Below are 24584 nucleotides of genomic sequence, written 5' to 3'. Positions count from 1 at the left end.
GTAATAATAATAATAATAATACACTGGTCAAAAAAAGTTAAGCATATTTCCAGTTTACCCTATAATACCTGATATTTATGTTTCTTTTGGTTTTATGTGGCACGTATTATGTTTACTAATTCAAATTCTTTCATTTGTTTTATTCTGCATCACTAGGTAACGTCCAAATCACGGCTAGTAAACAAAGCCTGTAATTCGAGCGAAGTTCAATCAGTGTCGTTTTGCTTCATAGTGCAGTACAATGGCTCGGAACACCCTTACAATGGCAGACCGCATCAAAATCATCACTTTGATGGAACAAAACATGAGACAAGTTGATGTTGCTAACATCCTTCATGTGAATCAGAGTATTGTGTCCAGACTGTGGAGAAAGTTCCAGGAAACCTAGTCAATAGCAGATCGACCTCGCGAGGGCCGTCCACGCAAAACAACACCAGGTCAGGACCGGTATGTAAGGTTATCTGCACGTAGGAACCCTATAGCCTCAGCTACAACTCTGCGCCATGACCTGCGCGAAGCCACTGGTGTTGTTGTAAGTAGCCAAACTGTGCGCAATAGACCTCATGACATAGGGTTGTATGCTCGAAGACCACTCAAGACTCCAGCACTCCGTCCACATCACAGGGGTGCTCGTGCATGATGGGCTAGAGCACATGAGAATTGGACTCGAGACCAATGGACCAGAAATTTATTCTCAGACGAAGTGAGAATGGGCCTACACCCTGACAATAACTCTATTCGCGTATGGAGACGAACAGGGGAACGAAATCATCCCTCAATGACTGTGGAACGTCACCAACAGTTTGGTGGTTCAATCTTGTTTTGGGCAGGTGTCATGTTTGGCCGCCGCACACCACTGGTTTCAATAGAGGGAAACATGACTGCTGCCGTGTATGAGAACAACATCCTCCAACCCATAGTAAGAGGTTTTGCAGAGACTTTTAGGAGAAGGGTTCACTCTACAGGACGATAATGCTCGGCCTCATCATGCTCATAGTGTGCAGCGGTATCTGGTAGAGCATGGGATCCGAAGAATGGATTGGCCAGCATGCTCACTGGATATGAACTGCATAGAGCATGCATGGAGCTTTCTCAGGAGAGCCATTTCCAATCGTCCACATCACCCATTAACGATTCAAGAACTCAGGAATGCTGCCTTGGAAGAATGGGTCAATTTGCCTCAGGAGAGCTTAGATGCGTTGGTACTGAGTATGCCCCGTCACATACAAGAGTGCCTCAGGGTTCGTGGAGGACCAACACGTTATTAAACAGGGCACTGAAAGCACCATTTCCTTTTCTTTGATGATGTACGAATTTCAACTTCCCTTATCTTTTCAGTTGTTTCCAAACAATGCAACTTTTTCATTTCATATTGAGTCCATTGTTAACAAATAGTGTATTTCTACTTTTAAGTTTATTCTGTGGAACCAAGAAACCCAATTATAATTTATCTATTTTATTTTAATTAATAAAAACCGTTATATGCCTAATTATGCTTAACTTTTTTTGACCAGTGTAATAATAATAATAGTAATAAAATAGTGCAGGACAAAGCATACAATGAATACAATATTTTTAAGTACACACAGTAAGGAAAATTATGATTATATATAAATCAACTTATCACATTATAGATATACCATTATCGGAAAATATGAAAACAAAAATATAAAATAAGTTAAATATCACTAGAACATAAAAAAATGTGAATACGTGGAAATATGCAATACAACACTTGTCATAATAGTAAGTTAGTTTGTCAACTCGTCATAAGATAATTTTCTAACTTGGATTTGAAAGATTTCAATGTTCGGCAGCCCTTGACTTCAGGCGATTAAAAGAATGTAGAGAATAAATATTATTGCAACATTTGAATTTATATTCTAACACATTCATAAAAGTTAATCAAACTAAAATTATTTTCAACTACATAGTACAGAGTATACATGTATGTAAAAGCTTTAAGAAAACATTTCTCATATATAGAGGATAAAAATATCATCGGTTTACAAGCAAAGCACATTAAGTCAAAAAAATTACTTCTGAGAAAATGAAAGTGGCCGGCGTCTAAGAGACTGAGTTCGAATCGGGTATTTCCGTGAACGCTCGGGACAGCCAGGCTTTGTTCAAAAGATTGCGTATATTCTTCTAGTAGTTATAATGGGGAACACAACTAATAATAACTAAAATCTTCCAAAAAAATAATTCATGTACGAGATTTAAAACAGACAGATCGTTCAGAGTGTTTAAACAGTGAATATTGTAATACAAACACTATATACTGTATAACAGGTTCTCAAGTGGAGTACAACCATTGCTCGTTACAATGCCATTTTGACTGCAGAAAACTCTTAGCGTAGTTTGTAGAGCGATAGCTTAAGAGTTCGTGAAGTTGGAAGTTCAAATCTTCGTGGAGTTACTAAACATATTTTTTTATTGCGTTTTAAATGCATCAGTGAAAATATAACAGCTTTTCGTCATTTTTTTATTCTTAGAATACTTTTCGCTTTATTACTTTTTTCGTGTTAATAGATACTTAAGTGCGTGTGATTCATTTTTATGGGGTATCTAAAAAATAAGGTATACGCAGACAACCATGAAACATTGAACAATATTGAAACCAGCAATTCGTGAAGAAATAGCCTATCAAACATCATAGTCGAAATGTTGCAAAGTGTAGTGAGAAACTTCAAAGAGCGAATAGAAGAATATATGCACGTTGGTGGAGGGCATTTGAAGATTGTCATTTTTAATAAGCAGTGGTTACATGCAAATGGCATACTACATGGGACATTCGATAATAATTAGTGGCAATAATGTCTGTATGTAGCGCTATCAGAGGTAAATAACGTAAGCTGATAACAATGAGAAAGAGGAGCATCTGATATGTGTTACCTGTGAGTTTGAAGAAAATAATGTCATTTATAAGATATTTGCAGTGAGTTTAATTTGTAGACTGTTATCTGTAATGCTCTGAAATGTTTAGCAAATACGAGCAAAGATGCTCCATTAAAATTCAGATTGCAAGAGGCAAGAATGCCTTTCAGAATACTTTAATCCAAATGTTGCCATTAGTTTTCGAATGATCTATGTATATTCTATATTTTAATATAATAAAAAGTAACTTATTATAATATTTAAAGTTTCATTTCACTATTAAAAAATCTCCCGTTTCTTTGGTCTACCCTGTATTTGATAATAAATATCAGATTAAATATTAATTTTATGCTCGACCATGCCGAAATGTAGTAATTATACACCTGGTAGCAGCCCTTTAATGGACTTCATTAAAGTACACCTATTCATTAAATTTCAGGTGTTCCACCAATCAGAAAATACCATTGCAGCAATATGAAAGCGCCAGTATCGATTATTTTCGGATATGCAATCGAAAGACAACTAGTTCTTTTACTATAATAATTAGCGTTAATTGTAAATAATATTCAAATAAATTCAATTTGTCATCTCGTTTTTCATTGTCTAATTCAATTTCAAGATTATATCAAGAATAATGTTTATTTTACTCTCTAGATTATATCAAGGTCAATGTCGACATTTGTTTCTCGGAAAAAATCAATACTTTCGCGTCTGCGCACATCTCACAATTTACGAGGTATTGCACAAGGTCAGTTCCGCTCCCCAGTCAGGTAAGAATAACATGAATACGTATGAATAATTTCAAGTTAGAAATATGATCGAGCATAAAAAGTCGTATGAAACTTGACTATAATGGTAATTAAGACGCTCGTATGAAAATTATGAAACTCGCTTGGGCTCGTTTCATAAACATACTCGCGTCTTAATTACTATCATTATAGGCTCGTTGCATAATGTACTATTATAATAATGATTATTATGACTGTGAAGATAATAAAATGCTGATTCCTCTATAAACAGCATATAAGAAATCCATACGTGCAAATCGCTCCATACTTGACAAGGAAAGAGGTCGGTATCAAATGCAGTGAATGTCCCACCCCAGAAATAAATGAAACACAAAACATAGCAAATTCATTTCACACATAGGCTACTTATCTGAAGAATATTTGGCGGGGCTGCGACAAAGCCTGCTGCATACCTGAGCATGGTGCACCTGTGTTGTTCCAGGGCGTGAAAGTGCCCAGATGTCCGCTCGCCGCCCCCTCTGTGAAGAGACAAGAACAACACTTGAACAGTTCGCTCTGCAAATACAAACTCATGCCAAGGAATGGCATTTGGTTAAGAAATGGATCTGTTTGGCGGGTCAGGCTTCGCAACAGACACTGGTCTTTACAACCCCGGAGTATTTACATACCGGCAGGTCCGTTATTCTTATGTAACTCTAAATTGCACTTGTTGGTACGGTAAGTTGGGGCACAGCTTCGTCGCTTTGTGAGTTAAGTTGTCTTAGATCAGGGGAAGTCAGTAGTATGCTCTGTCTTGTTGAAGTACCTTGTACTATTTCTTACTGTACACTGCATGAACTAGTTAACAACATTGTAGGGGTGGAGTTGTGAGGGGAAGTTAGGTTATGCATAGATCTAAAGATGTACGAGTGTAATGAGAATAAGACTTGCGTAAAGTGTCCAGAAGATTAAAAGTAGACCTATAACTCGGCTTCCGGGTTATAATTTCCATAACAAAATGTCCACAAGTACAAAAGGTCCACAAGAAAATGTCCATAAACTAAATAGTCCAACATTTAAAGTCCTACATACAATTTGTCCATGGAGTAAAAAAGCCCAACATCTACTGGGTGTTCATTTGAAAGTGTGTCATGACGTCACTGTTGATGAGTCAGCGATTTGAAGCGAGTTTCAGCTTTTGTGTTAGAGAAGTTGCCTATTATTTTATTTATGAGAATATTATTTTGTATTTTTTTTTAGGTAGTGATATTAATTCTATATTTTTTTATTTTAGGCTTTCTTTTCTTTCTTTTATGTTCATCTGAGTTCGTGGTACAATACCACATTTTCGTTATGATAAGTTAATATATTTGGCCTGGAAGAGATTTTTACCCTTGTCATTTAATTATTTACTATTTTTTTGGGTATTAAGATTGATTTATTTTTATTGGCGTTCAATCTGAACTTGAGAACGTGTACGGTATAACTTGAACGTCGTAGCAACAGATGGCGGTCTGTTCGGTCTGTGTGCTACCATAACCTCTTTCGAACTGCGTTTTGTGCGGGCAAGTCGTACGCAGGGTATTTGTTATCGGTTGCGTACGGCAACATTCCACAATAAAAATCAAATGCTCCGTGTCCATGTTGATCGTCGAAGTTAATGTCAACAAATACGTAAGTAATCGTCTTAACCCTCTCCCCATATCCCGACAGTAAGAAAAAAAAATACTTCAGTACACGTTTCGAAAAAGTTCACATTCCTGCCACTACCGGCGTTACCGTACGTATCGGTAAGTACTCTTCTGAATGAACGCCGTACTATCTAGGCAACTTCTCTAGCTCATAAATAATACACCTCTGCGGAGGTGTAGGAAGATTGAATTTTCTAGGATCATCGACTAGCTACATGACGGCATACAGCGAGCCATGACACACTTTGAACTGAACACCCAGTATGTGGTCCACTATATTATAAAGCCCATCATAGAGAAGGTCCATCATACGAAATCAATTTCAGCTTTTGACAGTGCATGGAGTCATTTGAGGTTTTGTATTTCCTTTAGTATATTGCCTAACTGTAAATAAGACTGAAAATACTTACCGCACTGTATATAATGAGATAAAAAATTATTCAGCACATTTAAATCTCACTTGCAATCCTACTTATACAATGCCTGATTTTGAAATCGCCAATATGAATGCTTGTCGACTGGCATTCCATTAGGCAGTAGTGAGTGGGTGTTTTTTCCACTTCAGTCAAGCAATATGGAGAAATGTAGTCAACAGGGGTCTGAGGGCACAATATTTGGGTATTGAGAACCCTGAAGTAAGAAATCAAATACAGGAAATTATAGGATTGCCATTTATTCCGCTAAATGACTTGCAATTTGTTTGGGATTTATTAAATGAAAGATTTGAGGATGATAATTTGTGGACGATATCTTGAACTTAGCATATTACATTGAAATTACATATATTACTGGTCATCCGGCAAGAGGGCGAAGGCGAGCAGTTCCTCCTAGATTTTCTCCTGAGACATGGAACGTCTATGAATCAGTAATTAATGGCGGACAGCACACGAATAATGTGGTTGAAGGATTCCACTCCCAATTCCAACGACTTGTGGTGGCACATCACGTGAACATTTCGCGATTCGTTAATCATTTGCAACAACAGACTCGGAAACAGAACATTTAGTAACCCAGGTCCTTGGTGGGCATACAAATATTAAGTGGCCAATAAATAATCGGTAGCCTATATCAAATAATCAAACGAGAATTTTAAACATTGTCGGTAATTATCAAGGTTACGAAGATAGGAATGAAATTTTTTGATATCTTACAGCGACATCATACCATTTGAAATTATATAGTGACCCTCACGATGAACAATAGATGTATCTTTTGTATTACGTAACAGAACTGAGAGGACAATAAAATTTTCAGCACATTCCTTGCAGTTTTCCTTGTCGGGCATTTTAGCGAAATGGACGAATTTATTTGTGGACATTTTTAAGAAGAGGACTTGCTGACAGTGGACCTTTTCAGATAAGGACATTTTTATGGCATGGACGAATTTTCTATATGGACATTTCTACACGTTGGACATTTTCGTAGAGAGGACCTATTGCAAAGTGGACCATATCTCACTTAACCAAAACTTGAACTGTAATAGTATTCATTCAAGTTAATGCAGACAGACCACAACTACAATTAACTGTAAAGAAACTGTTAGAAGTTGTAGGTCTATAACAGGTGGGCCTAACTAATAAGCAGGATTATATTATTGTAACGATCTTTTTAGAAAGAAACAGAGATGTTGTTTTATTATAGTAAACTATACTGAGTGAATTTTAAGTAATTTTATTAATTCCAAGAGGTTATTCTTTGAGATATTTCAAACAAACAAGTTTAATATAATTTTGATTATTTTTTCTTCCTTTTCGAGATAAAAACTGATCTATATCAAACATTTTATTGGGAAAGTTATTTATTTAATTCCCAATATGCTCAGTCCACTTAAGACAACATTCTATTATGATAATACATGGTTGAAATAATTTTAGTTTTGTCCTCTAAATGTGCAGAAATTTTATCCGAAAAAATGTAACTTTTTAAAATTCCTTTTCAGAACGAAAAGTTATATTTATTCAGAACAAATTTCCGCATATTTAAAGGACAGAACTAAAATTCTTTCAATCATTAAATTATCATAATACAGTGCTCTCCTAAATTGACTTAACATATGAAGAGTTCGCGGAAAAAACGATGAATGTCACATGATCTAATTGAGTCTGTAACTGCAAGATGTAGTGCTGTTTCTATAGAAAATAAAGGAAAGGATTACTGTATCCGTGGTGATAATTCTCCTTTTTACCATTTTGCATAAGAACAACATTAAATTTCGCAGTGATCCATTGAATTAGATAATGACATCAACCTTAACAAAACTGTGACATTCATCGTTTTTCCCGCGAACTCTTCATATTGAAAATTAAATCAATAGCTTTCCCAAAACGCGCCATGAAATGTTTCATATAAAACAATTTTTATCTCGAAAAGGAAGCAAAATCTAGCAAAATTGTATTAAACTCTTTTGTTTAACATATCTCAAATAATAATTTCTTGAAATTAATAAAATTACTTATGGTTTATTATTTATATATGATAAGCGTACATATTTCACAGTAGCCTAATACTCTTACACAAACAATCATTATACCTTTCGGAATTAATTTTTTTTTCTGTTTCAAGAAAGTGTGATCTTTAAACATTAATACATAGGATTAACTTCATTGTGATAATTTTTTGGATTTTTTCATTCTCATTTATGCAACCAGTTTTTCGATGTTCTTTTCAATGTAAATTATATAATAAAACCTTACAACACTCTTAAATTAAATTTATAAATAAAAGACAAATATTCGGATGCAGTGACTGGGCGATATTTGGCTCAGACTATGCGTGAAGTTCGTGTCTGACAATGGAATTGTATATTTTGTTTAGACAAAATCATTATTCGCACAAGAGTGTTGATCCAAACATACACAACTTAGGTGTAGCAGCAAACCTATGTAATCTTGAGAATCTAGTATGCGGAAAATCATGGTAAAAACCACTTAAGCTCTTTCTATTGTTACATTTATCTTTCAATATGTCACACTGGAGCTCCGATAATTTTATTTGATACACAGTCGGAATGTCTTTTACTTTCGAGCTTAATACTTTCCGCACACAGGCTTTCCTGGTGCAGATTACGATGAATTGTTATCAGCTCATCTGTTAGAGCAGGAAAAGATTTCATCACTGACTTCCCCGTACTGTACCGCAACCTGCTACACTTGCACTTTGACAACAGCAAGTACAGTACATGTTGTCTCGGATATATTCAGCGGAGTCAGTTGGGTGGCCTAATTAGATTATTACAGGCGATCAAGTTTGTCTAGGTCTTAAAGTATGTACGAGTAAAATAAAAAGATAACTATTGTGAATATATATATATATATATATATATATATATATTGATGTACCGAAGTACATATGATATTTCCGTGCAGATATTCTGCGTCATCACATGATGGAAGAGTGATGGAGCGGAGAAAAATTCTCTCCGGCGCCGGGATTTGAACCCGGGTTTTCAGCTCTACGTGCTGATGCTTTATCCACTAAGCCACGCCGGATACAATCCCGACGCCGTTTAGAATCGTCTCAGATTAAGCTCCATCTCTGGGGTTCCCTCTGGTGGCCGCCCTCTGCACTACGTCATAGATGTCTATGAACGCAGGACCGAAGTCCATACATGTGTTGAGGTGCACTAAGATGAGTGACTGATTGGCCGGGATCCGACGGTATGGGCGCCGTCTTAAATCACAAAGTGATTTATTACGCATATCATTCTAGGAGAGAATTTTTCTCCGCTCCATCACTCTTCCATCATGTGATGACGCAGAATATCTGCACGGAAATATCATATGTACTTCGGTACATCAACATATATATGATATGCGTAATAAATCACTTTGTGATTTAAGACGGCGCCCATACCGTCGGATCCCGGCCAATCAGTCACTCATCTGAGTGCACCTCAACACATGTATGGACTTCGGTCCTGCGTTCATAGACATCTATGACGTAGTGCAGAGGGCGGCCACCAGAGGGAACCCCAGAGATGGAGCTTAATCTGAGACGATTCTAAACGGCGTCGGGATTGTATCCGGCGTGGCTTAGTGGATAAAGCATCAGCACGTAGAGCTGAAAACCCGGGTTCAAATCCCGGTGCCGGAGAGAATTTTTCTCCGCTCCATCACTCTTCCATATTGTGAATATATTTTATAAAAATTGTGTAAAATAACGTATTTATCACCATTCCTATATACAGAGTGTTTCCGGTCTTGTTATAAAATTTCAGGGATGATGGGGAAGGGGACATGTATCAATTTAAGATAAGGAACCCTGGGCTGGAAATGACTGAGCCGAAAGTTATAAGCAAAAATAGGAAAAATATATATACACAGTGCCATCAAACATTTTTTCCTTACATTTTTATTGTACTTTGTTTTTTGACTATATCATGCAGGCTTTGGTTAATGGTAAGTTTCAGTTTCCATGGTAATATTTTACACTGCATAGGTACAATCAGGACGTAGTTAAAATGCAAGGAAAAAATTTTTGATGTCACTTTACTATACTGTACAGTTTGTATATCATTCTAGGACAGGTAAAATAAAATGTTAGAAATTAATAGGAAACAATATTGCTGCTTTTTATATAATTACTGAAAACATAAAACATTAACAAATAAAAATATACCTGCTGGCTTATAGTAAAATAAAACAAATAGAGCAAAATATTTTTTGGTAACAAATTTCTTAACATTTTATCTTTTACCTAAACGGGGTACCTAGACTGTCTTCCTTTTTCCAAAACCAATTAAATTGTCCTACAGGTGGGTGAGTGGACAGACAGATGATAGACAGCCAGATAGATAGATAGATAGATAGATAGATAGATAGATAGATAGATAGATAGATAGATAGATAGATAGATAGATAGATAGATAGATAGATAGACAGACAGACAGACAGACAGATATAGATAGATAGATAGACAGACAGACAGACAGATATAGATAGATAGATAGATAGATAGATAGATAGATAGATAGATAGATAGATAGATAGATAGATAGATAGATAGATAGATAGATAGGTAGGTAGGTAGGTAGGTAGGTAGGTAGGTAGGTAGGTAGATAGGTAGATAGATAGATAGATAGATAGATAGATAGATAGATAGATAGATAGATAGATAGATAGATAGATAGATAGATAGATAGATAGATAGATAGATAGATAGATAGATAGATAGATAGATAGGTGGATAGGTGGATAGGTGGATAGGTGGGTGGGTGGGTGGATAGACAGACAGACAGACAGACAGACAGACAGACAGACAGACAGACAGACAGACAGATAGATAGATAGATAGATAGATAGATAGATAGATAGATAGATAGATAGATAGATAGATAGATAGATAGATAGATAGATAGATAGGATGCTAATACAAGGGTTTCTCTCCTCCCATGGGTTCAGTCGCCAATGAGTTGGACACACGCGGTCCCCATATTGACCGAACACAAGCGGCATGGCAGTCGGTGCAGGAGGCAAGCGTCTTCCTGCCATGCGCTGCGCCGGCCTCTGCCGTAGCCACATTCCGCTACCCTGCGGACAACAATGATAATGTATTTTGTTTCCCTTTTTTAAACGCAAAATTAATTAATTTGATAGGCCATCAAACCGCCAACGAATATCATATCGATTGCTGCGGACTATTTCGGCCAGACTTGGGACCTGTGAGCGCATATTCTGATGTAGGCGTAACAGGAAAAAAAAATCGTAGCTTTTTCCTGCAATATGCACAAAATAGAGATATTATAAAAATTAATAGCAAACGGTCTGAAACAAAAATAAATGGGCTGTTAGATCCATGTGAAAAGAATGGATCAGAAAGGATTAAACAAGCATCGAATGATTAATTAAACCTCCAATAGGAACAAAATTCAATCACGGAAAAGCTGGACGAATCGAGTTATACTGGATACTTCCTGACCTTCCTACAAGGAGCATGTTTACTATCAAATAAGGAGACAAGACACCCGTTGCGCGACAGTTCGTGGGGGCCGACTGGCCTAACATTCACATACTTCAGCAGAGGCAGACGATTATCCAAACAGTACAGAGGTAACGTTTCGTCTGCATGGTGATCCGTCCGCCCAAGCCGTTACAGTTGGCCTGCAAAATCCGATTTCGCTACTCACTGCAGCTCTTAAGGGGAGAGGACGGTACTTTTTAAAACTTTTTTCCTATTTGGTGTAAAATATTAATTTTTTGTATGTAGAGAGCTCATGGCTATAGCAACTCAACCAAATATAAATATTTTGAAAAAAAATTTTGGGAGCCAGATTTGAAAACAAAAATGTACCCAGTGCAGGATTTTACTAAACTCGATATATCTAAGCAATTTTTAAAGATAAATTCAAACAGTTTGTTACAATTTATTTGTAAAAGCATGTTCTACAAACTGTCTATAACAGAATTTTGATATTAATCCCTACATTTGTAAAATAAAAAATTAAAATTTAATGGCATTTTTTTTTATTTTCTTTCTTGCAAACAGACATACTTATTTTTAAAATGAAATCAATTAGGAAAATTCTGTTACAGAGAAAAGTTTCCTAGTAGTCTAGAGAATGTGTATTCTAAATTTCATACATATATATTTAATACTTCAAAAATTATATCGATTTTTGTCTAGCAATGTAGCAAAAAAATAAAGTTCCAGAAACAGCAATCAAAGGGAGTGTGATTTAATAATCCAGAGCGCAGGAACTTTAAAAATGGCGTCTCAACATCCAATAAGAGCACAGATATCCACAAAAGTTATACAATGTACGTATTCCACACACATCTCAGAGTATTTTAAAGAAAAATTTGGTTTTGAAAAAAAAATGAAGTTCCGGATACAACAAACAAAGGGAGGTGTGATTTAAAAATCCAGAGCGCAGGAAGTTTAAAAATGGCGTTTCAACATCCGATAAGGGCACAAATACCCACAAAATATCATACAATATATTCCACACATATCACAGAGTATTTTAAGGAAAAAATCTTATTTTTCGAAAATTTACTAATTTTTCACCAAAAAATATCATCCTCTTCCCTTAAGGGGAGAGGATGGTATTTTTTAAAACGTTTTTCCTCTTTGGTGTAAAATATTATTTTTTTTGTATGTAGAGAGCTCATAGCTGTGGCAACTAAACAAAATAAAAATATTTTGAAAAAAAAAAATTATTTGGGGGCCCAAATTTGAAAAATCATCATCATCATCATCTTCCTAACAAGTATTAGGCCAAGTGGCCTGTTACGGTCTCAAACTAGAATTTTCAGTCCATCTCTTCTTTGGACGGCCTAGAGATCTTTTGCCATATGGATGGTAATGAAGCAGTGCTTTTGGAATTCTGCATCGATTCATTCGTTCGAGATGACCCTTCCACTGAAGTTGATATTTGCTGATGAACTGCATAATGGGTTCTATTTGAAGTTCTTGCATTAGGTCCTCATTTTTTTTATGATCCCAGCGAGTATATCCAGCTGTTGCTCTCATAAACCTCATCTCACTTGCTGTTATTCTACTGACATCTTTATTCTTCACAGTCCACGCTTCGCTACCATAGCTTAATACTGGCTGTGCTAAGGTTTTATACAAGCCTATTCTTGTGTGTCTTTGTACTAGTGAGGGTTTCATGATTTTATTAATGATCCCCATTGTTTTATTATATTTACATATTTTTTCAGCAATATCTGCTTCATCATAAGGTGATAAATTTGAAAAATAATATACCCAATGCAGGATTGTAATAAAGTCGATATATCTAAACCGTTTTTATAGATAGATTCAAACAGTTTTTTGCAATGTATTTGCGAAGGCATGTTCTACAAACTGTCTGTAACACAATTTTGATATTAGTCCCTACGTTTGTAAAATAAACAATTATTACAATTCAATAACAATTTTCTGATTTCCTTTCTTGCAAACAAACGGACGTATTTTTAAAATAAAAATCAATTAACAAAATTCTGTTACAGAGAAAAGTTTCCTAATAGTCTAAAGAATGTGTGTTCTAAATTTCATGCATGTATCTTTAATAGTTCAGAAATTATATCCATTTTTGTCTGGCAATGTAAGAAAAAAAATGAAGTTACTGGAAACCGATAAAAGCGGTCGTGTGATTTAAAAATCCATTGCGCAGGAAGTTTAAAAATGATGTCTCAACATCCGATAAGGGTAGAGATACCCACAAAATGTTATGCAATGCATTTCACACATATCAAAAGGTATTTCAATGAAAAAAAATTTTTTTTGAAAATTTAATTCACCGGAAACAACAATAAAAGTGGGCGAGTGATTTAAAAATGCATAACGCAGGAAGTTTAAAAATGGCGACTCAACATCCGATAAGGGCACAAATACCCACAAAATGTTATGCTATGCATTCCACAAATATCACAGAGTAGTTTAAAGATTTTTTTTTTTAATTTACTCATTTTTCACCAAAAAATACCATCCTCTCCCCTTAAGTTACACACACTGGCCGAAATTTCATGAGACAATTTTTTTGTTCATGAATACCCGAGTCAGTGCCCAATCCAGAACGCAAGTCGAAAGAATGTTAAATGTTATGTTTTATTTAACGACGCTCGCAACTGCAGAGGTTATATCAGCGTCGCCGGATGTGCCGGAATTTTGTCCCGCAGGAGTTCTTTTACATGCCAGTAAATCTACTGGCATGAGCCTGTCGCATTTAAGCACATTTAAATGCCATCGACCTGGCCCGGGATCGAACCCGCAACCTTGGGCATAGAAGGCCAGCGCTATACCAACTTGCCAACCAGGTCGACTAGGTCGAAAGAATGACCCTTAGTCCACGCAGCTATGGCACTGGTCTGTTTACTATTTATTTAGTACCAAACCCATCACGAGAGCTGAGGCAAGTGTCGGAGCAGGTATGTTATACCGGGTTTGGGATGAACTAGAGTCTAGACCAGGCCTGCACAAACAGCGCTCAACGAGCGCGCGCTCTCCTTCGGGGGGGAGAGCGGTGTTTACCGCTCGCCGAAACGGAGAGGAAGATACGTCAGAATGACATAGACTTGATATAGGTAGAGGAGAGGGAAACGACCACTCAGCTATCTAGTGGAGTGCAGTGTGTAGGCCTATTCTCAGTAACTGTTTCACGTTGCTTACCTACTGCTACAGTACAGTATGGAGGAATCTAAAAGACAGAAAAGTGGTGATCAAGCAAATTCTTTCAATGTTGCATGGGAAAATGCTTATTTTTTCATAGCTGCTAGAGTAAATACTCAGTGCTTTATCTGCCACAACATTTTGAAAGGTAGAAAGAAACGTAACATAATGCGTCATTACGAGTCAAGACATAAAGATACTAAAGATATTAATCTTCAACAATTTAAAAACTTCTCTTCAGGGATATGTTGAATAAATTACGGGATTTCAGTTGTAAACTTACACTTTTCGTAAGTCAGTTTCGGGAAGGTAATAGCCTATGGCTTACTTTCGAACGATAGAATCTACTCGTGATGAAGCCATGTTAAACGATTATGTGCAAATATTAATTTAAATTCAAAATGAATTTAATTCTAGGTTCCAAGATCTTGTCTTAAGATCCAAACCTGTGGAGTAACGGTAAGCGCGTCTAGCCGTGAAACCAGGTGGCCCGGGTTCGATTCCCGGTCGGGGCAAGTTATCTGGTTGAGGTTTTTCCGGGGTTTTCCCTCAACCCAGTATGAGCAAACGCTGAGTAACTTTCGGTGTTGGACCCCGAACTCATTTCACCGGCATTATCACCTTCTTCTTATTCAGACGCTAAATAACATAAGCTGTTGATAAAGCGTCGTAAAATAACCTACTAAAAATCGTTCTTAATTGGAAAGAAGTTTAAAGTTATCATAATAAATTCCTTCAACACCAGTTGAAACAATGTCATATAAGTTACATGTGGGCCTGGTTGGCGCAGTTGATATAGCGCTGGCCTTCTATGCCCGAGGTTGCGGGTTCGATTCCGGGCCAGGTCGATTGTATTTAAGTGTGCTGATATAACCTCGGCAATTGCGAGCGTCGTTAAATAAAATATAACATTTAACGATTTTCAGTTCGGACTTATTGATCTTCAATGTGGGCTAAGGGCTAAAGATCGTTTGAATAATACTACTAGCCTGGTTGAGTTTTACAAGACTAAACATTAGCAATAATATCCACGACTACACAGGCTGGCTGTGAAAATGGTTGCTATGTTTGGCTCAACATTTATATTTGTGAGCAACTGTTTTCTATTATCAACATTAATAAAGGCAGGCATCGAACATCTGTAACTGATGTTTCATTACGATCAGTAGCCCGCGTTTTCATGTACTGATAAATAAAAATATAACAAAATGATATTGTACATTTAAGTAGGTATAAAATTTCTATTATTTCTGTAAAATTTCTATTACAGACTTGACAACTGACCTTTCGAACAAGCTGCAGCGTGTGCACAATATGTGTGTCAGATTCATCAGTAATGTTCACAAATTTGACCACATTACACCCTCGTTCAAATCTTTATCCTGGCTGCAACTTAGTAACCGTAGAACACTTCATTCGCTGTCTCTTCTCTTTCGAGTTCTCCACACTTCTACTCCAAATTATCTTCGTTCCCGGTTTAACTACTTATCCTCCAGTTACAATCTAAACACCAGGTCACAGGAGAGCCAAATCCTAGTAATTCCTGCCTATAGGACATCCAACTATTCATCCTCTTTTACTGTCTCAGTTCCCCGTGAATGAAATTCTCTACCTCAGAAGATTAGGGGCTGCCAGACAATAACCACTTTCAAGAAAAGGCTAAACGATTTCTTACGGGCGCAGTCAAATTGAAGTTATAATTGTGATCGAGTTTAATTATTTAATTTAATTTAGGTATGACTATCATTACTATTATTATTATTATTATTATTATTATTATTATCATCATCATTATCAGTATTATTATTATTATTATTATTATTATTATTATTATTATTATTATTATTACATAATAATTTTATTAGTGTTGTGAAGATGAAAAGAATTGTCATTGTATTATATTAATTATGTATTATATTGTCTTGTATTGCTTTGAATTGTATTGTATTATATTGTATTGTATTGTATTAATTATGTCATATTCACAGCATTGTAGTAATTTTCTATCATACTGGTTGAGTGGAAGAGAAGGCCGAATGGCCTTAACTCTGCCAATTAAAATAAACCATTAGGGTAAACTAGGGTCTGTTGGACAGTCGGGCATGTTGGACACGCCGTACTTTAACGTGTTACCACGCCACTTGTGGGCACCACATTCAGTTAGAAGTCAATGACGGAAGTAGCCACGAGTGGAGCTACTTCCGTCATTGACTTCTAGCAGAATGTGGTGCCCACAAGTGGCGTGGTAACACGTTAAAGTACGGAGTGTCCAACATGCCCGACTGTCCAACAGTCCCTAGTTTACCCTATTATTATTATTATTATTATTATTATTATTATTATTATTATTATTATTAAAATAAATATTTCTGTATTAATTAATAAGCCCAATATAGTTTTGCAAACCCTGAACGGAAATTCATTTCATGAACCTCGTAATAGTACTTCCTTTTGTGTATATTTTGTACGAGATCACCCCTTCTTCCAGTCCACCCTTATACAGAGCGCAGCTAATATCTGCATTCCGCTCATGAGCTGTGAGCCGGCTCGGAGAGCGCAAACCTTGTGCAGACCTGGTCTAGACTATCATTCTTAATGTGTGACAGAAGGAGCACATATTGAACATTTGTGAATTTCCAAAGTAAACTTGGAGAATTACCATAATAACAGTGTAAATTGGTTCCTGATAACATTAATAGTTTTGAATTTATAAATATTGAAAGTGTCTATTTCCTTTTTAGTAAGCCTGTACAATACAAAATTTTCTAAAGTAGGAAAACAGCATGAGGCCTAAATTCAGTGTGGTAGGTCTTGCTGTAGCACTGGGATATGGGATAGAAGGAGAGACAATTTATTGGTTACGTTATTTTAATTTGCGTTTTATGTAGTTGTTAAATTTAATCTAGAATACAGACATTAGTGGCAGCTGTGTTTGAGTTACAGTACTCTGGAAGCGAAAGATTCCCTCTAAGAAGCAATAAATAATTCCGATCGTCAGACATTTAGAAAGCTTCTGAGTCTAAGACATGGCATTGTTCAGCTGAAGTCCTGACCAGACTGTCGTAAAGTACGAACTGTAGTGACAGACTACAAGATAAGCAAGGCAAGATTGAGGCATCCTCACATAAACATACAATCATGACACACAGTATCACACATATGAAAATATACGCAACTTTTTCAAGGATTAGTTCTGATTCTACAGAGTGAATCAAAAGTCTGCAAAGTCTACAAATATCTTCCATATGCTTGATTTTCGATCACTATAGGTGTTACCGGTATTTGTAAGACTAAATACTCTACCAGCGACACATTATTTATTTATTTATTTACTTATTTATTTAATGCATTTATTTATTTATTTTTTATTTTGCTAATAATTGTAACATAATATATATATACAGAAAAACTTTAGCTCGCCCCTGAAAGACTAGAACTCGTGCTCAGGGTAGGATTCCTGAATTGAAATTAATAATTATACAATACAATGTCTTATGTCTACTGTGCAATTATCTATATATATAATTTGAACTGGTAATGGAAATTACGGGAAAACGGCTGAACGGATTTTAATGAGTGACCCCTCTTTTTCATGCCTGGCATCCAAAGTTTTTCGGAAAAGTAGCAGTTTTCAGTGAAATGTCAATTTTCCTACATAATTTTCCTATTTTCCAAAATCCATCTGTTGTCAGTTTTGAGAACTAATTTTATTGAATCACGGCCGACTTCATTGAATTTCAGAACAAAACACAAACTACAATAAACAATAGGCTATTACACGAAGGTCATGACCTCCAGGATTGCCGACATATTTAGAGCTCAATTCAATTTGTTATTAAAAATTGATTCTGCAGTGTATAATTTTCTGAGTACAGCTGTGTATTGGATATTCAAATCTACGAAACTTGAGGTGGTTTGATGACATTGTTACCACTAGAAATTAAATATTATTATAGTTAATATCATGATGCGTCTATTTTTCATTAATTGTACATAATATTGATGCTATATTGATGACATGAACGTGAAACGTTTTGTGGTTATGTAAGTAAATGTAGAGAATATCTTAATTTAGATCTTCATTTCTATAACTTACTGAGTGGCTGCTATATATAACTAAAAAACTTACGTGAGATAATAATATTGTTATTAAAACTCAAATATTTGTATACTTATTAACCCAGTGGGGTTGGGTCTTTTTCCATTTACTTAATGGCGGCGTAGTGTAGATATTGATAGGCCTATGTGTCATTGTCTTCAGTATTGGCTCGAGAGAGCGCAAAAATTACAGTTCCTAACGAAAGATCAAAAGGTATTACTTACTGATTAAATAAGAGGCCTAGAAAATTTTTTAGTCTCCAGATCATTTCAGCAAGATCTCTTAGTAGGATAAAATGATTTTACGCTCTACATTTCAAGTTCTACATGCAGCAGCTATACGAGAATGCTATTGTTCGAAAGCTTAGCAAACCTGACATTTTTTTAACTTTTGCCTACAATCCACAATGACCTGAAATAGCTATTGCTATCGTCCTGACATTGATACTTGCGTTTTCGCGTTGAAACTCAAAAACTGAAGTTGGATAGGTTCAAGAAAAAGTATTTGGCCTAAAAAAATCCATTCAGAGGGAGTATGTTTCATTATTATGGAAGCAAATAACTATCAAAAAGACAAGTATTCTTCATTGAAAATAAATCTGAAAAATATTTATTTGAACGTCTAACGAACTTAGTTTGCAGCAGCATTTGCTGCACAAGCCACTAGTAGGATATAAATTTAAATTGACAACTTTTAAATTTTTATAAAATCCATACATAACTTTTTTAATTTAATACTAGAACTATTAGAATTGACAAGATTAGGATATTTAAATATAAATTTGTTATATTCTTGGGCCTAAATTACTACTATGATTAAATACGTAACAGTGTTGCATTTTGGTTCAAACAATTTTAAAGAATTCATACCTTTTGTTTCATAACTATGAGAATAGAATTCAAAATTATTTCGATTTTTATGTATGAATTTTATTAATACAATATAATAAATTTGTCTCACGTTAAGTACATTAAAGTCTAGAAACAAATTTCGAGATGGAAAATCAATAGGTTTATGAAGACATATTTTAATTATTTTCTTCTGTAATAAATAAAGTGGATTAAAATTGGATTTAAATGAACTACCCCATCCTATAATTCCATACATAATTACCGACTGAAATAAAGTTAAATATATTGTACGTAATAAACTTATTGTCAAGTAATTCCTCAATAAAACAAAATAATATACTATTTTATGTAATTTATTACAAAGGTAATTAGATTCTAGCCATCAGCTATCTCAAAAGTCGTCATTTTGGATGAAACTTTGAAATTTTAAATGGAAAGTGTGTCATGTAAGTACTCAAAACCATGTGAAATTTTCTGAAAAAAAAAAAAAAAACAATGGTGCAATCTGTTTTGAGATATCTCTAATGGTTTTCGAATTATTTAAAGATAACTATCATAATTACACATACATTAGTTACTGCATCTACAGATTTTTGTAACATGGTACTGTACTAAGGAGGCTTTGGAAAAGGTGTTTTTTATGAAATTCTGATAATTAACTTTTCCTGCTTTACTGTTTGGTTAACCTGTGTTCTAAATTCAGAAACCATTTACTGGGAAACTACTCACGATAAAGGGCTAAAATTTTGTATGCTACTGTAAACCCAAACCCAAAAACCAAAAACCCAAAACCCAAAACCCAAAACCCAAAAACCAAAACCAAACCAACCAACTATCCAAATACCCAACTAACTATCTAACTAACTACCCAAATAAACAAACTAACCAAACCAAACCAACCAACTACCCAAATACCCAACTACCCAAATATCCAACCAACTAACTAACTAACTAACTAACTAACTAACTAACTAACTAACTAACTAACTAACTAACTAACTAACTAACTATCCAACTAACTAACTATCCAACTAACTAACCAAATAAACAAACTAACCAAATAAACAAACTAACCAAATAAACAAACTAACAAAATAAACAAACTAACAAAATAAACAAACTAACCAAATAAACAAACTAACCAAATAAACAAACTAACAAATAAACAAACTAACCAAATAAACAAACTAATCAAATAAACAAACTAACCAAACCAAACCAACCAACTACCCAAATACCCAAATACCCAAATATCTATCTAACTAACTAACTAACTAACTAACTAACTAACTAACTAACTAACTAACTAACTAACTAACTAACTAACTAACTAACTAACTAACTAACCAACCAACCAACTAACCAACTAACTATCCAACTAACTATCCAACTAACTAACTAACTAACTATCCAACTAACTAACTAACTATCCAACTAACTAACTAACTAACTAACCAACCAAATAAACAAACTAACCAAACCAAACCAAACCAAACCAACCAACTACCCAAATACCCAACTACACAAATATCCAACTAACTAACTAACTAACTAACTAACTAACTAACTAACTAACTAACTAACTAACTATCCAACTAACTAACTAACTAACTAACTATCCAACTAACTAACTAACTAACTAACTATCCAACTAACTAACTAACTAACCAAATAAACAAACTAACCAAATAACAAACTAACCAAATAACCAACCAACCAACCAACCAACCAAACTAGTAAAGATATGCTTTTATGTTCAGCACTATAAAAATGGTGTGTAAAAGAAGGTAGAAGACCTACTGCACGAGTATGTGATGAAGTAAGGTGAAATAGAAGGTCACAGAGAATCGAATCAAGCACGTATCATCCATATTACTTCCTTCCTTCCTGCCGACTGACATATGGGTGCAGCATGTCTTCTGCTTCAACAGCATATCCAGCTCCGAAGCTGATTAATGGGTGGAAAGAAGGTTTTGTTGAGTTGAGTCAATTGTTTCCGGTTGCTAATGTAAATAAAATGGCCAATTTTGAAAACCCAGAAGCTAATCTAAAAATCGCTTTTAATTGTCGTTCGCCACATGTCTCTCTGACGTCATCCATCTCGGAGCCGAAACAAAACAAACACGTTCCGCATCTCAATCAACATTTTGTAGCGAAGCTGGACGAGGAATTGTGGCCCGGAATTTAAATACAGTTTGTTTATACAGCATTTCTGTTTCGTGGGTGGCCATTAGACAAGACACCTTCTTTATCGCGTAAGCATCGTATCTCATCCAGCTCACCTCATAAACTAACTCGCAGAGTTCCCAGTGGGGTGTTTATACAGCCCTATCATATACAACTGTTATATATTACGCGGAATAAAATGCCCATTTTTTATTTAGTGGTGAAGCGTCAAGTCTCGTGGAGTGCGATATTATAATTCTGGCGGTGCCGAGCTTATCATAATAAAAGGGGGCTAAAATTAGACAAGCTCACGGGGCAGTTCCGGCACGAGGGACGGGAGGGGGTGCTTTCACACTAGATAACTGGCTCAATCATAACAAAGTGGAATGGTTCACAAATCACTACAATTTTAGCTCCAAGAAATAAGGAAAGCTTGGTGTATGACATCAGAACATTATGCCTGTTTGCTTGTGAGCCACCCAATAACTTACGAACCAATTGGTCGATGTTTATACCACGCATTAGGGTGGCTGTTCTTCTGAAGGTCATCACCCCTAATATTTTTTACACCAGTAAATTTAGGTTTAAAGAATACCCTCATAATTTTATTATCACTGATAATAATGTTTTGACAAGTGTTCATTTCTTGCCCAGTCTCTTTTATATTATTCACTAGTGGCTTGTGCAGCAAATGCTGCAAACTAAGTTCATTAGAAGTTCAAAGAAAACTTTTTCAGATTTATTTTCAATGAAAAATACCAGACATTTTGAAAGTTATTTGCTTCCATAATAATGAAACATACTCCCTCTAAATGGTTTTTTTATGCCAAATACTTTTTCTTGAACCTATCCACCTTCAGTTCTTGAGTTTCAACGCGAAATAGTAAGTAACAATGTCAGGACGGGGGGGGTTTTTCATGTGGGAGTAAAGCAGTAGCTATTTCAGGTCATTGTGGATTGTAGATGAAAGTTAAAAAAATGTCAGGTTTGCTATGCTTTTGAACAATAGACATAGCATCTTGGTATATCTGCTGCATGTTTCGTAAACTACCTTGAAATGTAAAGGGTAAAATCATTTTATCCTGCTAAGAGATCTTGCTGAAATGATCGGGAGACTACAAAATCTTGTAGGCCTCTTATTTTATCAGTAAGTAATACCTATTGGTCTTTCCTTATGAACTCTTAATTTTTGTGCTCTCTCGACCCAACCCCACTTGACTAATAACTATAAAAATATTTTAATTTTAATAACAATGTTATCACCTTACGTACGTTTTATAGCTTTCAGTAACATATACTATATAGCCGCCACTCAGGAAATTATAGAAATGAGATCTATTTTAAGATATTCTCTACATCTACTTATATAACCCCAAAACGTTTCACTTTCATATCATCAATAGAGCATTAATGTAGGCTATATAATTAATGAAAAATAGTCACAGCATGGCATTAACTATAATATTTCATTTCTAATGGTAATAATGTCATCAAACCATCTCAAGTTTTGTAGTTTTTAATATCCAATACACAGCTGTACTCAGAAAATTATACACCACAGAATCAGACCTGTAAATTATTTTTAGCAAGTCTTGAAGTTTTTAATAACCAATTTATTTTGAGCTGTAAATATATCAGCATTTTTGCAGATCATGGCCTTCGTGGAATATTGTTTACTGTACTGTGTTTTCTTTTATTCTGAAATGCAATTAGTTAGTGACGACAGATGGATTTTAGAAAATAGGAAAATTATGTTGACAAATTGATATTTCATTGAAAACTACTATTTTTCTGAAAAACTTGGGGTTCCAAGCTTCAAAATGAGGGGTCATTTATTAAAATACGTTCGGCTGTTTTCCCGTAATTTCCATTACCAGTTCAAATTATATATATATAGATGATCACATTTTGGAAAGATAAAAAAAAGTAGTAAATTCAGATACCTAAGAACATTTTCAGATATAGGCCTATATTTCTTATATACAAACCGCCACTGTGGTCTAGTGCCTAGAGCGCAGGACTTATAATCCTGTGGATCCTGGTTTGTTTGTGTTTTATGTCAATACAATGAGAAATCTCTTATAAGGGCCGATTTGATGGGTTCCCGACATTTCATTGCAGTCAAACATTAAGCTAGGACGACAATCCGTTCTGTCAATGGTTTTCCCGTGGTTTCTCTCGGGCGTTAAGATAAAATAAGGCCTATATCGGTCTGAGATCTAAAACAAATAGGCCCGGACCTAATCCTTTCCATTTAATGTTTTTTTTTTAATTTAATGTTTTTTTCGACTTTTCTCTCTGCAAGATTTATTCAAGTCCTGTAAGTGGGACAGTGTGAATGAAGTGAGACAAATGGCCTTTAGGCTTGGACCTCACACAGGTGTTAAGATGAGTCCCAATAGTCTTAGCAAGGACGCAAACTCGTAAGGTAAGTTTAAAACAGGAAAACAGTGTTTATGCACCAATTGGATTATTAGATAAGTATATAAAGATTAATTAGATACTAACTATTATCTGAAACTGTATAAGTTAAGGAGAAGCTATGATTATTATTTATTGTAGCCACTATTTCATAGCTAATTTCATTCATTAGAGACGTACATGTTGCAAAACATGTTTTGATTTCTTGCTGTCTTGCATGAATGTAACGAGTTATCTGTTACTTAAAAGCACTTTAAGTCATCTTGCAGTGGTAAACCAATAGAGTTCATTTTGCTCACACCTTCTTGTTCACCGTTTCTGGCTACAGAATAGATTCATTGCAGCCAATCAGCTCTTGATCGCCCGTAGAATCGTCTACGTGCTCTTGACCTTGACATCGCTGGCATAAGGTATAGAAAGTATGGTGCGCTTATATTATAAATGCTAAAAAATTATGAAATTATTGAGACTATTTCGTTTATATGACGTCATTCCATTTTCGGCCAATGAAGTGAGGTGAAATTTTGAATTCCAACCGATCACTGTCATACATCGCGATAATTTCTGCAGCTCGAGTTATCACTATCAATTTATCGCATGGTCATTCTTTTGTTTAGTCAGTGTCGCCAACTGTTTCCAC

General features: G+C 35.2%; 1 protein-coding gene across 3 annotated transcripts in view; it reads right to left on the bottom strand.

The window, feature by feature from the left end:
- The window catches only part of Spg7 (SPG7 matrix AAA peptidase subunit, paraplegin), a 431125-nt gene that overhangs the window by 166099 nt on the left and 240442 nt on the right, over window positions 1-24584 (bottom strand). For all 3 annotated transcript variants that reach the window (XM_069842717.1, XM_069842604.1, XM_069842683.1), the window contains one exon: window positions 4079-4144. In XM_069842717.1, coding sequence (XP_069698818.1) covers window positions 4079-4086 — 8 coding nt within the window. In that variant the 5' untranslated portion in view covers window positions 4087-4144. Of the gene's footprint in view, window positions 1-4078; window positions 4145-24584 lie in introns of those variants that run through there.

This window comes from Periplaneta americana, chromosome 1, assembly GCF_040183065.1.
Source record: "Periplaneta americana isolate PAMFEO1 chromosome 1, P.americana_PAMFEO1_priV1, whole genome shotgun sequence".
Lineage (NCBI taxonomy): Eukaryota > Metazoa > Arthropoda > Insecta > Blattodea > Blattidae > Periplaneta > Periplaneta americana.
This window is presented reverse-complemented; position numbering and strand designations above follow the sequence as displayed.